At 49.6% G+C, this 16,962-nt stretch overlaps 2 protein-coding genes across 2 annotated transcripts in view; one reads left to right on the plus strand and one right to left on the minus strand.

Annotated features, from left to right (window-relative positions):
* Window positions 1-16,962, plus strand: part of LOC133276778 (coatomer subunit gamma-2-like) — a 194,373-nt gene that overhangs the window by 1,854 nt on the left and 175,557 nt on the right. Inside the window, exons 3-8 of the mRNA XM_061467936.1 lie at window positions 1,541-1,621; window positions 2,646-2,717; window positions 3,855-3,934; window positions 5,046-5,121; window positions 5,561-5,653; window positions 6,767-6,853. Of these exons, the coding sequence (XP_061323920.1) occupies window positions 1,541-1,621; window positions 2,646-2,717; window positions 3,855-3,934; window positions 5,046-5,121; window positions 5,561-5,653; window positions 6,767-6,853 (489 nt within the window). The remainder of the gene's footprint in view (window positions 1-1,540; window positions 1,622-2,645; window positions 2,718-3,854; window positions 3,935-5,045; window positions 5,122-5,560; window positions 5,654-6,766; window positions 6,854-16,962) is intronic.
* Window positions 6,859-16,962, minus strand: part of LOC133276733 (uncharacterized) — a 106,883-nt gene continuing 96,779 nt past the window's right edge. The window contains exons 7-9 of the mRNA XM_061467871.1: window positions 15,468-16,103; window positions 15,085-15,357; window positions 6,859-6,872 (exon numbers count right to left, since the gene is read on the minus strand). Of these exons, the coding sequence (XP_061323855.1) occupies window positions 6,859-6,872; window positions 15,085-15,357; window positions 15,468-16,103 (923 nt within the window). The remainder of the gene's footprint in view (window positions 6,873-15,084; window positions 15,358-15,467; window positions 16,104-16,962) is intronic.

Below are 16,962 nucleotides of genomic sequence, written 5' to 3' on the forward strand. Positions count from 1 at the left end.
GCTGTATTCAAACAGTTAATTTAAAAGCACGGGGTATGTAAATTAAATGCACATGGCTTGAGAGCAGCCCTGAGGGGAAGGATTTGGGTTGCTGGGTGACAAAGCTCTCCATGACCCGACTTCAGTGTGTGCTTGAGCCCAGAATCCCCTCTGAGTGCTGGGCTGCACCCGCACAGTGTGAGCAGCAGGTCAGGGAGGGTGCTGAGGTGCTGGCACAGGGTGCCCAGAGAAGCTGTGGCTGCCCCATCCCTGGCAGTGTTCAAGGCCAGGTTGGACACAGGGGCTTGGAGCAAGCCTCTCTAGTGGAAGATGTCCCTTCCTGTGGCAGGGGGTTGGAACTGGATGAGCTTTAAGGTTCCTTCCAACTCAAATCAGTCTGGGAGTCTATCAAGTTAGTCTCTGAGGGGTTTATCTGTAGTAACCCAGGCACAGCTACAGGTTGGGCAGGGAAGAGATTCAAAGCAGCCTTGCGGAGAAGGACTTGGGGGTGTTGGTTGATGAGAAAATGAACATGAGCTGGTAGTGTGCGCTTGCAGCCCCAAAAGCCAGCCGTATTCTGGGCTGCATCAAAAGGAGCGTGATCAGCAGGAACTCTTGGAACAAGTCCAGAGAAGGGCCATGAGGATGATCAGGGGACTGGAGCACCTCCCATATGAAGACAGGCTGAGAAAGTTGGGGCTGTTCAGCCTGGAGAAGAGAAGGCTGCGTGGAGACCTCATAGCAGCCTTCCAGTATCTGTAGGGGGCCTATGGGGATGCTGGAGAGGGACTCTTCATTAGAGACTGTAGTGACAGGACAAGGGGTAACCGGTTAAAACTTAAACAGAGGAAGTTTAGGTTGGATATAAGAAGGAAATTCTTTCCTGTTAGGGTGGTGAGGCACTGGAATAGGTTGCCCAGGGAGGTTATGAATGCTCCATCCCTGGCAGTGTTCAGGGCCAGGTTGGACCGAGCCTTGGGTGATACGATTTAGCGTAAGGTGTCCCTGCCCATGGCAGGGGGGTTGGAACTAGATGATCTTAAGGTCCTTTCCAACCATAACTATTCTATGATTATCTGTGGCTTATGCCCTCCATGTGGACATGTGAGATCTCGGGGTGCTCTTACTGGTGTCTTCCATGTTTCCCTATGTTCATTCGACCTACTGTGTGTAGCAGGTTTTCCTGCTTCTCTTTGTGTTCTCCAGGAATAATTGCTAGTGATGAAGTGACTCTGTTGTGAAATAATGCTGAATTTTGTTGGTTGCAAGTAGCTAAAAGAAGTGTTCCTACTGTCAAGTAGTGTTTGGGCTACAGATGCTGTTGAAAGATGAAGTTGTTAGTTTGCTAGTTCCAGAGGGTACCAGTTGTCATTTGCTCAGGCTGCTGCCCATCCAGCAAACTAAATATGCCTGAGCTGGATGACAAGAATATGTTCTCTGGGACACATTTTTAGAATGAAAAGCTACTTGGTTGAAAACAAACGGCTTTACTTTTTATGATGAAAGAGAAATGATGATTGTTGAGTTACACTGTAATACTCTCTTTATGCTGTGTCTGTAGGCTCGTATCTTTAACGAGACCCCTATAAATCCACGAAGATGTCTGCACATCCTTACCAAAATCCTTTACTTGCTGAACCAGGTAAGTGTTATCATTTCTTCCCAGCCAGAATGAATATTCCCAAGGCTAATATAAGGAAGAAGTTCTTTACTGTGAGGGTGATGAGGCCAGAGAAGTGGTGAATGTTCCATCCTTGGCAGTGTTCAAGGCCAGGTTGCACAGAGCCTTGAGAGACATGTCTAGTGTGAGGTGTCCCTGCCTTTGGCAAGGGGTTGGAACTGGATGAGCTTAAGGTCCTTTCAAAGCCAAGCCATTCTGTGATGCTGTGATTCTAATTTCTGATAGCTTTCAGTGTGAAAGAAGTTTTGTACCTCTTCCTGACAGATTTGGGAGGTAGCTTTTTAAGGAGATCCAGAATGGGGTGTTTATGCTTTAGTATTATGTTCTTCCCTCTGACTTGCTGCTAACTGGAGTGAGATACATATCACTGAAGCATTTAATACTTTTTCCATGAGTGCCAAGTGAGAGCTGCTGCTTGATCTGTGGCCATCACAGCCCTGTGCAATGAAAGAGACACTTGTGTTTGCCCAGCTAAAGTGGGAATGGCTGAGACGAAGTGAAAACATAGGCCAAGAAGTGATGAGGTAGAAGGGTGTCTTTTTGTCTGGGGCTAAATTAGAAGCATGATAAGAAAGATTTTCTTCAGATGTTTATGTAGATCAGGTTTCGTGTGTGTCAGGTTGTATTTAACATCAAAGTAGGTTGGACCTCTGCTGTTCAGTCTTAATTCAGGCAGCAAGTAGATCCCTTTTAGGTAAGACAAAACCAAGGATGCCAGAAAAGGGAGCACAGGCTACTTAACAAACTGTTCCATTGCTGTACAGCTATGGATGGCATTTGTTGAAACCAAGTAGCTAGTAGTGGTAAATTTGACAGGTACTCCTCAGGAAACACGAGGTGAGGGAGGGATGGTTTCTAACATGAGAAAAAGCCTCAAAGCAAAGATCCTTGGTGTGTGGGTAGGTGTTAAAAATGGAGGCTGAAAGGTGGAGGCAGCTCAGTAACAATGGTGATTTTTCTCTTGCTTCTTATGTGCTGTTTTCAGGGTGAACACTTTGGAACCACTGAAGCCACAGAAGCTTTTTTTGCAATGACCAGATTATTTCAATCCAATGATGTAAGTACCTGGTTGTTTAGCACTTGCTGCCTCCCTGCTTTTGTCTGAATTTGTGGTAACTACAGATTACATCCAACTACAGTTGGATGTTGGGATGTGGGAGGTGAGCACTTCAAAGAACAAGCTCTGCACGCCAAGTACTAGCTGGAGGCAAGTCATGGTCTGGAAACAAGTGACTGAATAATAACACACAGTTACTTCTGCAGGTTGTATTTGGTGCTGGGTTTATTCTTTTCTGCATTGAATTACTGTTCTAAAGCATGTGAATCATGACAAAAGCCTTTAATATACAAATCAGTATCATTTTATGACTGTTTCTTACACTTACAAATAATCACCATCTGCTGAACTCAAAGTAGAATTTAAAAGTTGCCTGTAGACTAAATCCAGCTATTCCCTAGAACAGCTTGCTCTATTCAGGAATCACCATGGAGTCAAGGGGTGAGAACATCCTAAGAAAGCTAGATTAAACTTTGGATTTAGCCCAGTGTAAATTCCTTCTCTGATCTCTTTTGCAGAGTGTAAGAACTCAGAAGAGTTTTTATTCATTAATTTTTGTTCACTATAAACTGGCACCTCAGGTGTTTAGAGATTTGACTGAGGAATGTTGAACATGGAACTGTGTTGGAACTACAGAGTGCTTGGGACCTTTCTCATATCCATGTGTTGGAAGGGCGGGAGGGGTGGTTGATGTAAATGTGTTATTTGCTTTCCAAGAGTTAAAGTGTCAGTGCTCTTTGGATATTTGCTTTACAATAGCAAATAGATCAGAGGAAGTTGGGTTTAAAGCTTTTAAGTGATAACTGTGAGGCTTCTGCATTCAGATGTTTCACTTCTATCATGATTAACGTGGATTTTTGGTTTTAGTCTTATCTTACAAGATAGAGATATGTTTATTCTCCTGATTTGTTTGATAACTGACAGTAAGGCTATTCCCCAGTTATCAAACACAATTTAACTTGTGTGCTTTGTACACCACTGCTTTATCTTTGTATAGAAGTGGGGAAGAGGGTGTTCTATTTAAAAGCTTGCTCAAAATTTAAAGTTGAATATTTGAACTTTTATTTAACTTCAAAACTTGTAGGAAGTGTTTATTTATGCTTGCCATTAATAGTTTTCTGCACTACATTTTCACAGCAAACCCTTAGAAGAATGTGTTACTTTACCATCAAAGAGATGGCCAATATTTCTGAGGACGTCATCATAGTCACAAGCAGGTAGTAGAACCACAGACAGCACAGTATCAGAGCTCCTAAACAAGTAGCTCTATCTCTGTGTTTCTTTTAGCTGCTGTAATTCTCCGTTATGAAGGATAATAAAGGAAAGGAAAACAAACTGTCCTATGATACAGAGTATGTTACCACATGAAATGTTGATTTCTTCTTCCTGTGGTGTTACTCTTTACTAAAAAGGGAAGAGGCTTGCCTGCAGTTTCTCAGTTGGATGAAACTTTGGTTTCTTGTGGGTTTCTTGATAGGGGGGGAGTTGGTTTTGATTCCTTTTAACTGTTGGTTCTTGATGTTTTTTTCACACCAAGGCTGTGATATTCTGTTTTGCTTTGCTGTCAGAGCAGTTAGGGACAAGCAGAGCAAAGCCCAGTTCAGTCCTCCAGCTGAACTGTCAGGTTTTTGGACTGCAGGATAGATGTTATAGTTGCTGGAGAGCAAAATGGGATCTCTGATGTGTCTGTTTTATTTTCGATATTTTTTAAAGCTGCTCAGCAGCTGAAACTTTGCTGTTACCTAACTCAAAATGTCACGTGGTAGAAAGCAAGCACTTAGGAGAAGAACAACTGAGCTGAATGAACCAGGCATGTGGCAAAGGTGTATTATGAAAACTTGAACAAATTATTTTAAACTTAAACAGGGGAAGTTCAGGTTGGATATAAGGAAGGAATTATTTACTATGAGGGTGCTGAGGCACTGGCACAGGGTGCCCAGAGAAGCTGTGGCTGCCCCATCCCTGGCAGTGTTCAAGGCCAGGTTGGACACAGAGGCTTGGAGCAAGCTGCTCTAGTGGAAGGTGTCCCTGCCCGTAGCAGGGGGCTGGAAATGGAGGAGCTTTAACATCCTTTCCTACACAAACCAGTCTCTGATTCTCTGATTCTATGAACTGCGCATTTTGTAATGTTCTCTGTTTCCACAGAATCCCATGCTGTTAATTCTTAAGTAGCTGATTATTAAGAGGTTGTTTCTAGCCAGTACTAGAGCTCAGCAGTTAGGTGGTAACAGCTTGACCAACAGCTATGTGAGATGAGGCAAATGTCGCAAAAAGACCAGGCATTGGGATGTTAAAGTGGTGTTAACAGAGTGTCTATGATTATTTCAGTTTGACCAAAGACATGACAGGGAAGGAAGATGTGTACCGAGGCCCGGCCATCAGAGCACTCTGCAGGATCACTGATGTAAGTCCAAATCACATCTCTGTCATGGGAGAGATGAGTGTGTTTAAAATAGAATAAAATAGAAAAGTACTAAAATAGAAAATTAAAATAGAAAAGCCCTCTCTTGCAGGGTGTATTCTTGTAGTGGTAATGGAATTTCTGCTGTAGGGAGGACAGCTCTGGAGCCTGCTGCAGATGCGAGGAGCTCTGTGGAGCTGGAGCACTGTAAACATGGAGTGAGAAGGCAGGAGCTTTGGAGCTCTGGTTTCTGATCTAAGATTGCTTTGCTGTAGACTTTGTTTCTGTCACTAAACCTCCAGGACCAGGCAATTGATACTAATCTCTCCCTTGCAGAACAGTTCATGATGCATTTTGAATATGCTGTGTGTGTATTTTTGCCTCATACTGCTTTTATGGTCTGCTTCCTAAGTATCAACACTTCTCTTTTTCCCCCTCACAGGCTACAATGCTACAAGCCATTGAGAGATATATGAAACAAGCCATTGTGGACAAAGTCCCCAGTGTGTCTAGTTCTGCACTGGTGTCTTCCTTAGTAAGTAAAGCAGTAGATGATTGGGAATCTGTGTGTTGTGTTGTGGGTAGGAGGCTACTCTGCTGCATTTGTAGCTCTGCTTGGCCTTTGTTTTGTTCTTTCTTCTTTTCCTTTTGAGATGTTTCTTTTCTTTCTCGTCTTCATCTGCTCACTGGAAAACAAGAAGCAGTGGTAGTGGAGTTTTCCTGTGACTCAGGCAGACTCTGTCCTCTCAAACTCCTTCCTTAATGTTCTCTTACCTTAGAGTACATCAGTTATAATAGCTAAGTGCAAAGTGCTCAGTCATCTCTCTATGCAGCCAGTGTAGGACGAGTTTCTCTGGGAAAGAGCCTTTAGAGGCTTGAGTTTAGAGTACTCAAGCACAGTGAAGACCATGAAAGTGTCTCTTGGTTTGGTGAGAGTAACTAAGAAACAGCCTGTGCTGTGGAAGAACTAACACAAGTGACTGTGAAGAAGTGTATGAATTCTGTGACAGGCAGTAAAAGCAGTTGGCTTTGTGCTCTGCAAAAGAAAAGATCCATGAAATTGCTGCCCTGCTGCAATTCAAGATCATTTTCGCTAATAGATAGAAGGGCAAGATGAAGTTCAGTCTGAAGGTGTTCCTCCCTTATTTGGGAGAAAAGGCTGGAAAATACCTTGCTAGGTTAATTCTTTAATAAAGAGGAGAATACAAATGAGAGCATGGGTAGTCTAAGACTGAGATGTAAGAAAACCAGTGGTTTATAGCTATACAGACGCTGGCTGCCTTGGTAAATCAAGAAGGCAGGAGGTAAAAGGTCCAGCTGAGGTGGAGTGAAGCCTCTGTTAGGACCCTGAGGGTGCAAAGTTGCATTAATACTAACAACTGAATTAATACTGACCTACTGGGATAACTGTAAGCAGGTGCATTCTCCTCCTATTGTCTTCAGTCCTGTTTGAACATAACTCTCCAAGTTACTTTTCTCTTCATTGAAACAAGTGCATCCATATAAACTATGGATGTGAGTTACTCTTTGTTACCTGTAGTACACAGCAAAGCTCTCAGTTCTCTCAAAGCCGGTAAAACAAGGCTTGTGGTACCTCACTGCTTCTGATTTTAGTTTGTCACCAGTCTCCATTTGTGGTTTCTTCCAGCATATGATGAAAATCAGCTACGACATAGTCAAGCGGTGGATCAATGAAGCTCAAGAAGCAGCTTCTAGTGACAACATCATGGTGCAGGTATGTTAGAGGGTGGTTGCTTCAGGAAGCAGTTAACACACTGGAGGGTTTTCACAGCATTCTGTGAGTTCTTAAAGTAAATTAAGGAGTAACTGGTTTTCCTTTTTTCTTTATTCTTTCAAAAATAACAGTGTTCAAGGCCAGGTTGGATGGGGCTTGGAGCAGCCTGATCTAGTGGAAAGTGTCCCTGCCTGTGGCAGGGGGTTGGAACTGGATGGTCATAAGGTCCTTTCCAACCCAATTCTATGATTCTGTTAGAATCATTGTATGATTCTGACTGTAACTTGAAGGAAACAACTACTTCAGAAACTCACAAGTTTGGTGATCCCAGTGCAAGATTCTTTTGAGGAGCTGGCTTTTCAGTACAGTGCTCTTGCCCTTTCCCTGCCAACCTTTTGATGGCTGGGATGCCACTGACTGTTTCACAGTAGTTGTCACAGAAAGGCTTTGAATCTGAGTTTTCAAAGAGCTTAAGAAATTATCTCTCTGCCACCCACAACACCAGCATCTCTTGCCTTGGCCTTCAGAACATTTGCAGTTACTATAGGCCCATGGAGATTAGCCCAGATATCAGTAAGATATCCATGTTAGTGAAATTATAATTGGTACAAATACTCTAAAGAGCTGTGGAAATGAAGGTGTTCTGTGTGTTCAGTCAGTGTTACAGACTAACCATCAAAACCAAGTCTGTTCTTATCCAGTGAGCAGCTTCATTAGTCATAGAATCCCAGACTGGTTTGGGTTGGAAGGGACCTTAAAGCTCATCCAGTTCCAATCCCTGCTACAGGCAGGGACACCTTCCTTAAATATAGAGGTCCGTGAATTACACAAACATGCTCTAACCAACATACAGGCAGAGACGAGCAGTGGGGGGGGAAACGAGTTATTATTTATTGGCCCAAGAAAGCAGCCACAACAAGTGCAGGCTGCAGCATGACATCCTCAGCACAGCTCCCTTGGGCCTGGCGCTGGCAGCAGGGCGCTACTCCTCCACACGTGGGGTGAGGCATGAGCAAGTGAAAGCCTTGCGCAGAGCCCTCAGCACTCTCCTGAAGCGGGAGAGTCGTCGCCGTGGGGCCGCTCCTTGGTCTGGAAGAGTGGCAATGCCTGTGGAGGAAGAAGAGCTGTAGGCAAGGGACTTCCTTTGGCAACCCGTTCCAGTGCCTCACCACCCTTACAGTAAAGAACTTCTCCTTAACAGCATCCTCATTGGCCTCCTTCAGATACTGGAAGGTCTGCTAGGAGGTCTCCACGCAGCCTTCGGCCCATGGAGGGGAGGCTGGGACACACCCGAACTCACGCAAACACTGCTGCCGGTCTGGCCTGGGTGCCACCCAACTCGGGCAAGTACCTGGCTGGTTCTCGCTGTCCTGAACTACAGCAGGCGACGTTGACGGTGACTCCACATCCAAGCTTTGTGCCACGTCTGGCTCTTTCACCTGCTGCTGCCTTGTTCCCTGGATGACAGTCACAGCCTTGCCCAGGTGTTTCCTCACAAAGCGTCTGAGCCTACCCTGCAGGGTAGCAAGAGCACAGGCAGGGGATGGGGGCAATGTCAGTGGGATGACACAGGCAGCACCAGAAATAGCCCTGTCACAAAACCTGGGAGCTGCCGTCCAAGGCCTTGGGATCCCCGGTGCCAACCACACGCGCCTCACTCACCTGGCGCCGAGAGTCCCGACACAAGGGAGAAGCTGCTGCATCTCCACTATCATCTGCTCCTGGAGGAATGTGGGATGTTCCAGGCTCTGTTGCAGGGATCTCAGTCAAGAAAGCAGCCACTTCATCCTCAGGCACTGTTGGGGAGGCAGCGGCTGCACTGGCCTCTCCCTGAGGCTCCGAAGCCACAGCAGACTCAACGTGCTCAGGTGCTGCAGGCGTCAGTGCTGCCATTGACACACCCAGGATTTGGGTCATGTCCTGATACTCCACCAGCTGCTGGCTGGCTCCCTGGACAACGGCCAGGCTCATGATCAGGACCTCTTCAGTGACGGTCCTTGCCATTTCTTCTACAACCACCTCACAGGCATCAGGGCTGAGCAGGGCAGGTACCTGCCTCTGTGCCTGTGGTGCTGCCTCCTGCTCGACGCAGGCAGGAGAAACTGGTGCCGGTTCCACCTCCTCCTGTGCCACTGGAGTGAGACGTGCGCGGTGCTCCTCTTCCTCCGCAGATGCAGCTAATGTAGAAGCTGTCGACTCAGTGGCTGTGGGTCCGGCTGGGATAGGAGACGTGTTCTGCAGGTCTCCACCTGCCTCCCCTGTCACTTCAATGTCCATGCTGCTGGGGAAGTCAGACCCCTCCTGGATATCGGCCTGGGGGTCCTGGAAGAGCTCTGGGACCGAGGGGTTGACCCAGAGGTTGCGTATGATGATCTCTTCCACTTGGGACAGCACTTTATCAATGTCCTCTACCCACTCTTTCTCCTCTTTGTCCACTGCCGCATCCAGCATTTGGGTCATGCCCTGAGGTTCCAGCAGCTGCTGGCTGGTTTCCTGATCCACTGCCACAGCCTGGACCAGAGGCTCCCTTGTGCTGAGCAGGGCTGCTCCCTGTGGAACCAACTCACAGGCATCTGGGCTGAGCAGGACAGATGCCTGACTCTCTGCCTCTGGTGCTGCCTCCGGTGCTGCCTCCTCATCACCATTGTGAGAAGAATCTGTTTCCTCTGCCTCCTCCTCGATCATATTCCAGAACTGGGAGCTTGCACCGACACTGGGTGTGACACGCACTTTTGCATCTCTTACTATGATGCTGTCGGAGGCAGGTGCATTGCACTGTGCTTCTGCTGCCAGAGCTTGACTGTCAAAGCCACAAGAGGCTGCGGTCTCTGCCTCCTCCTCAACAGCATCTCTGAAATGGACCTTCCTGAGGATGCTCTTGGGTGTGACCTTCATATCCATGTTGCTTTCTTTGTGGCTGTGCGGGGCAGGTGCCCGGCCCTGTGCTCGTCCTGCTGCAGCCTGCCTGCCGATGGCGGGAGAGGCTGGTGCCTCTATCACCTCGACACCAGCTCTGAAAGGAAGCTTCTTGACGCACCTGGATGGGAAATTCAGATCTGCGTCATTTTCTGCTGAGCTGTTCATGGCAGGTGCCTGGCGCTGGGCTTGTGCTGCAGCAGCCTGCCTGCTAAAGCCACGAGATGCTGGTGCTGGTGCCATGGGAACGAGAGGTGCCTGGTACTCCTCTTCCTCAGGAGCTCTGGCCAAGCGGCTCCTCCTGGCGTGTTGCAAAGCCTCGATGTTGCTGCGCAGGGCGGGCAGAGGCTTTGCAAGAACCTTCTTGTGCAGCCCCAGCAACTTGTCATTGAGGCTGCCCTCTCGCCCCGTCTTCCTGCTCTGGGAAGCAGCAGTGCTCGCACGGGTGTTAGGATCAGGAGCAGGCTGAGTGGCGGTGGCTTTGCTGCCGTTAGGTGCCCTGACAGTGTATCTTCTTGTCATTGCAGCCCTGCTGTATGCTGGGTCCTGGCATGCCACTGCCTGCTGGTAGGGTCCCCGGCTCTCAGCGCTGTTGTTGCGCAGGACCGCGCTCACATTTCTTGTGCCCTGCGCTGTGGCACAGGCTGTGGGCCTGTGTGGGGCAGGCTGCCAGCTCCGTGGCCTCGCAACAGTGCTGCCATGTGCGGGGATGTGGTGCTGCTGGGCAGCGGTTGTGCAAAGCTGCTTTTGGCTGTTGCTTGTCCTGCCGATGGCCATGTCAGTGAATCTGGCTGCAGGGGCAGAGGGTGCCCATGTCGGGCGAGGCAGCCTGCTGGCTTCTCTCACTGGCCGAGGTGGCGGCCGAGGTGTCCTTTCCACCACCACTGGCCGAGGAAGTGTCTGCTCCTCTGTCCTCATGCTGCGGGGCAGCACCGCTCTGCACCTCACGCTGCCCACCTGCAAGAGAAGTCGAGGAGAGAGGCTCTGTGATAGTGTCTCTTGCGCCCGTATCCCAGCTGTTGGGAGCTCATGCAGTTGGGCTCCCCTGCCAGCCCCACGGCAAGGCTCAGGCCCACAGGTGGCTGCTGCCTGCTCCCAGAGCTGGCTGGGGAAAGGGCTGGCCACCCGCCGGCCATGGCCCCAGCCCACAGCAGCCCCGGCATGCCCGTGGTTGGGAAGGTGTTTGGCCCTGTCTCCCTCGGGGTCCCTACCTGTTCCTGCTGGGTCTCGATGGGCTGATACCTTCGTTGGTAGGGCAGCTGTGGTACCGTGATCCCACGCCGCCCTTCCTCAGGCTGTGGCCTGTGGCCCACCTGCGGGCAGGAGGAGGAGGAAGAGGTGTGTGATGGAGGCGGCTGCCTTGGCACAGCAGCCCCCGCAGTGCCGGCAAGCCCGGCCCCGGCCCCGAGGCAGCTCCATGTGGCCCCGTCCCACCACCGGCCTCTCACTCCTGCCCCAGCCCTCACCTGGCGCCTCCTTTGCACTCCTGGCCTGCCCTCGGCAGGCTGGGAGCGGGCGTTCGATCCCTTGTCCACTGGCATCTTCTGTGTCCTCGGATGCAGACTTGCTGTGGATTCACAGGGCAACTGCCACCTCTAGGGTGCGCCAGGGCCTTAAATACCCCACATAAGAGTCGTAACAATGCCCCCGTGGTTTCCACGGAGACGCCGATGCCCTCACCAGTTCCAAAGGGTCCCAGCTCCTCATGGGCAACTCCACAGCAACCACTGAAGCTTTGTGACAGCGGCAGCATCGTGCCCATGGCCACTGGGCAGTCAGGGATGCACTTTTCTCCTCCCTGTTTTTTTCCTTGACAAGAAGAAAAGGGAACGGAGAAAAGAAAGACCGGTAAAAGAAGGAAAAAAACAACAAAAATAATGAAATCATTCTTGTGAGACCTCACCTGGAGTACTGTGTGCAGTTCTGGTTTACTCAACATAAAAAGAACATGAAACCAACACCCCCAAGTCCTTCTCCGCAGGGCTGCTCTGAATCTCTTCTCTGCCCAACCTGTAGCTGTGCCTGGGATTGGTCTGACCCAGCTGTAGGACCTTGCACTTGGCATGCTTAAACTTCATGAGGTTGGCATCAGCCCACCTCACAAGCATGTCGAGGTCCCTCTGCATGGCATTCCTTCCCTCCAGCCTCCATTTTTAACACCTACCCACACACCAAGGATCTTTGCTTTGAGGCTTTTTCTCATGTTAGAAACCATCCCTCCCTCACCTCGTGTTTCCTGAGGAGTACCTGTCAAATTTACCACTACTAGCTACTTGGTTTCAACAAATGCCATCCATAGCTGTACAGCAATGGAACAGTTTGTTAAGTAGCCTGTGCTCCCTTTTCTGGCATCCTTGGTTTTGTCTTACCTAAAAGGGATCTACTTGCTGCCTGAATTAAGACTGAACAGCAGAGGTCCAACCTACTTTGATGTTAAATACAACCTGACACACACGAAACCTGATCTACATAAACATCTGAAGAAAATCTTTCTTATCATGCTTCTAATTTAGCCCCAGACAAAAAGACACCCTTCTACCTCATCACTTCTTGGCCTATGTTTTCACTTCGTCTCAGCCATTCCCACTTTAGCTGGGCAAACACAAGTGTCTCTTTCATTGCACAGGGCTGTGATGGCCACAGATCAAGCAGCAGCTCTCACTTGGCACTCATGGAAAAAGTATTAAATGCTTCAGTGATATGTATCTCACTCCAGTTAGCAGCAAGTCAGAGGGAAGAACATAATACTAAAGCATAAACACCCCATTCTGGATCTCCTTAAAAAGCTACCTCCCAAATCTGTCAGGAAGAGGTACAAAACTTCTTTCACACTGAAAGCTATCAGAAATTAGAATCACAGCATCACAGAATGGCTTGGCTTTGAAAGGACCTTAAGCTCATCCAGTTCCAACCCCTTGCCAAAGGCAGGGACACCTCACACTAGACATGTCTCTCAAGGCTCTGTGCAACCTGGCCTTGAACACTGCCAAGGATGGAACATTCACCACTTCTCTGGCCTCATCACCCTCACAGTAAAGAACTTCTTCCTTATATTAGCCTTGGGAATATTCATTCTGGCTGGGAAGAAATGATAACACTTACCTGGTTCAGCAAGTAAAGGATTTTGGTAAGGATGTGCAGACATCTTCGTGGATTTATAGGGGTCTCGTTAAAGATACGAGCCTACAGACACAGCATAAAGAGAGTATTACAGTGTAACTCAACAATCATCATTTCTCTTTCATCATAAAAAGTAAAGCCGTTTGTTTTCAACCAAGTAGCTTTTCATTCTAAAAATGTGTCCCAGAGAACATATTCTTGGTGAGAACATCCTAAGAAAGCTAGATTAAACTTTGGATTTAGCCCAGTGTAAATTCCTTCTCTGATCTCTTTTGCAGAGTGTAAGAACTCAGAAGAGTTTTTATTCATTAATTTTTGTTCACTATAAACTGGCACCTCAGGTGTTTAGAGATTTGACTGAGGAATGTTGAACATGGAACTGTGTTGGAACTACAGAGTGCTTGGGACCTTTCTCATATCCATGTGTTGGAAGGGCGGGAGGGGTGGTTGATGTAAATGTGTTATTTGCTTTCCAAGAGTTAAAGTGTCAGTGCTCTTTGGATATTTGCTTTACAATAGCAAATAGATCAGAGGAAGTTGGGTTTAAAGCTTTTAAGTGATAACTGTGAGGCTTCTGCATTCAGATGTTTCACTTCTATCATGATTAACGTGGATTTTTGGTTTTAGTCTTATCTTACAAGATAGAGATATGTTTATTCTCCTGATTTGTTTGATAACTGACAGTAAGGCTATTCCCCAGTTATCAAACACAATTTAACTTGTGTGCTTTGTACACCACTGCTTTATCTTTGTATAGAAGTGGGGAAGAGGGTGTTCTATTTAAAAGCTTGCTCAAAATTTAAAGTTGAATATTTGAACTTTTATTTAACTTCAAAACTTGTAGGAAGTGTTTATTTATGCTTGCCATTGGAACAGGCTGCCCAGGGAGGTTGTGGAGTCTCCATCTTTGGAGACATTCAAAACCCGCCTGGACACATTCCTGTGTAACATTATGTAGGTGTTCCCGCTCCGGAAGCGGGACTGGACGAGATGATCTTTTGAGGTCTCTTCCAATCTCTAGCATACTGTGTGTAAACTAGAACTAATTGCAACAGATAGGTAGCCGCTTAGATTGAAGTCAGTTGTTTTACGTTAATTAAATATAGAGGTCCGTGAATTACACAAACATGCTCTAACCAACATACAGGCAGAGACGAGCAGTGGGGGGGGAAACGAGTTATTATTTATTGGCCCAAGAAAGCAGCCACAACAAGTGCAGGCTGCAGCATGACATCCTCAGCACAGCTGCCTTGGGCCTGGCGCTGGCAGCAGGGCGCTACTCCTCCACACGTGGGGTGAGGCATGAGCAAGTGAAAGCCTTGCGCAGAGCCCTCAGCACTCTCCTGAAGCGGGAGAGTCGTCGCCGTGGGGCCGCTCCTTGGTCTGGAAGAGTGGCAATGCCTGTGGAGGAAGAAGAGCTGTAGGCAAGGGACTTCCTTTGGCAACCCGTTCCAGTGCCTCACCACCCTTACAGTAAAGAACTTCTCCTTAACAGCATCCTCATTGGCCTCCTTCAGATACTGGAAGGTCTGCTAGGAGGTCTCCACGCAGCCTTCGGCCCATGGAGGGGAGGCTGGGACACACCCGAACTCACGCAAACACTGCTGCCGGTCTGGCCTGGGTGCCACCCAACTCGGGCAAGTACCTGGCTGGTTCTCGCTGTCCTGAACTACAGCAGGCGACGTTGACGGTGACTCCACATCCAAGCTTTGTGCCACGTCTGGCTCTTTCACCTGCTGCTGCCTTGTTCCCTGGATGACAGTCACAGCCTTGCCCAGGTGTTTCCTCACAAAGCGTCTGAGCCTACCCTGCAGGGTAGCAAGAGCACAGGCAGGGGATGGGGGCAATGTCAGTGGGATGACACAGGCAGCACCAGAAATAGCCCTGTCACAAAACCTGGGAGCTGCCGTCCAAGGCCTTGGGATCCCCGGTGCCAACCACACGCGCCTCACTCACCTGGCGCCGAGAGTCCCGACACAAGGGAGAAGCTGCTGCATCTCCACTATCATCTGCTCCTGGAGGAATGTGGGATGTTCCAGGCTCTGTTGCAGGGATCTCAGTCAAGAAAGCAGCCACTTCATCCTCAGGCACTGTTGGGGAGGCAGCGGCTGCACTGGCCTCTCCCTGAGGCTCCGAAGCCACAGCAGACTCAACGTGCTCAGGTGCTGCAGGCGTCAGTGCTGCCATTGACACACTCAGGATTTGGGTCATGTCCTGATACTCCACCAGCTGTTGGCTGGTTCCCTCTCCTGTTGCGTCCATGCCCATGCTGGTGGGGCAGCTGGATCCCTCCTGGGGATCTGCATGGGTGTCCTGGAAGTGGTCTGGGACTGAGAGGTTGACCCAGAGGTTGCGTATGGTGATCTCTTCCACTTCAGAAAGCTCTTTGTCCATGGCCTCTTCCCATTCCTCTTCTTCCTTTCCGTCCAACTCCTCATCGTCAGCTTCCTCGCCCAAGGTCCCTGGCGCTTCCTGTAAACACACAACAGGGATGCAGAAAATGAGTTGAGGGAGCAGTGGCTGGCCACAGGCAGAGGAAGGCTCATCCCGCTGTCCTGTCCCATCCTGTCCTTGGCACTCACCTGCCTGTGACTGGGCATCCGTCCCCGCCGCAAGGCGAAACGAGGCCTCTGGCCCTCCTGCTGCTGGAGCTCCCTTTCCACAGAGCTGCCCAGCAGCCAAGGCAGGCTGGCTCTCCTTTGCATGTCGAGCCTGTGACTGGTGTGGGCCATGCTGCTCCTCTCCGGCTCCTCCAGAGGCTCTGGCATAGGGAGCAGCAGGAATCTCTCTGCCACAGGTAGCCCATGCGAGACTCCTGCTTGAATCTCCACAGTATCTCCGGTGCCAGCCATATGTGCCTCGCTCACCGGGTGCCCAGATTCACGATCAAAGGCAGAAGCTCCTGCTTCTCCTTCGTTGGCTGCTTCTGGGGCAGAGTGGCATGCTCCAGCCTCTGGCACAGGCATCTCAGGCCATGAAGCTGCCACTTCCTCTCTCTGTGTTTCTGGCAAGACAATGGCTGTTTCAGCCTCTCCTTGATGGTCTCCACACACAGGAGACTCAGTGTCCCCAGTCCACACAGATGCCATTAGTGCCATTGCCTCATCTGAGTTTTGGGACATGTCCCGATGTTCCGCCAGCTGCTGGCTGGCTCCCTGGACAACGGCCAGGCTCATGATCAGGACCTCTTCAGAGATGGTCCTGGCCGTTTCTTCTACAACCACCTCACAGGCATCAGGGCTGAGCAGGGCAGGTACCTGCCTCTGTGCCTGTGGTGCTGCCTCCTGCTCGACGCAGGCAGGAGAAACTGGTGCCGGTTCCACCTCCTCCTGTGCCACTGGAGTGAGACGTGCGCGGTGCTCCTCTTCCTCCGCAGATGCAGCTAATGTAGAAGCTGTCGACTCAGTGGCTGTGGGTCCGGCTGGGATAGGAGACGTGTTCTGCAGGTCTCCACCTGCCTCCCCTGTCACTTCAATGTCCATGCTGCTGGGGAAGTCAGACCCCTCCTGGATATCGGCCTGGGGGTCCTGGAAGAGCTCTGGGACCGAGGGGTTGACCCAGAGGTTGCGTATGATGATCTCTTCCACTTGGGACAGCACTTTATCAATGTCCTCTACCCACTCTTTCTCCTCTTTGTCCACTGCCGCATCCAGCATTTGGGTCATGCCCTGAGGTTCCAGCAGCTGCTGGCTGGTTTCCTGATCCACTGCCACAGCCTGGACCAGAGGCTCCCTTGTGCTGAGCAGGGCTGCTCCCTGTGGAACCAACTCACAGGCATCTGGGCTGAGCAGGACAGATGCCTGACTCTCTGCCTCTGGTGCTGCCTCCGGTGCTGCCTCCTCATCACCATTGTGAGAAGAATCTGTTTCCTCTGCCTCCTCCTCGATCATATTCCAGAACTGGGAGCTTGCACCGACACTGGGTGTGACACGCACTTTTGCATCTCTTACTATGATGCTGTCGGAGGCAGGTGCATTGCACTGTGCTTCTGCTGCCAGAGCTTGACTGTCAAAGCCACAAGAGGCTGCGGTCTCTGCCTCCTCCTCAACAGCATCTCTGAAATGGACCTTCCT

The sequence above is a fragment of the Pezoporus flaviventris genome, unplaced genomic scaffold, assembly GCF_033815535.1.
Source record: "Pezoporus flaviventris isolate CSIRO_AGI_PZ_B2104156 unplaced genomic scaffold, CSIRO_AGI_Pfla_v1 ptg000046l, whole genome shotgun sequence".
In the NCBI taxonomy this organism is placed as follows: Eukaryota; Metazoa; Chordata; class Aves; order Psittaciformes; family Psittacidae; genus Pezoporus; species Pezoporus flaviventris.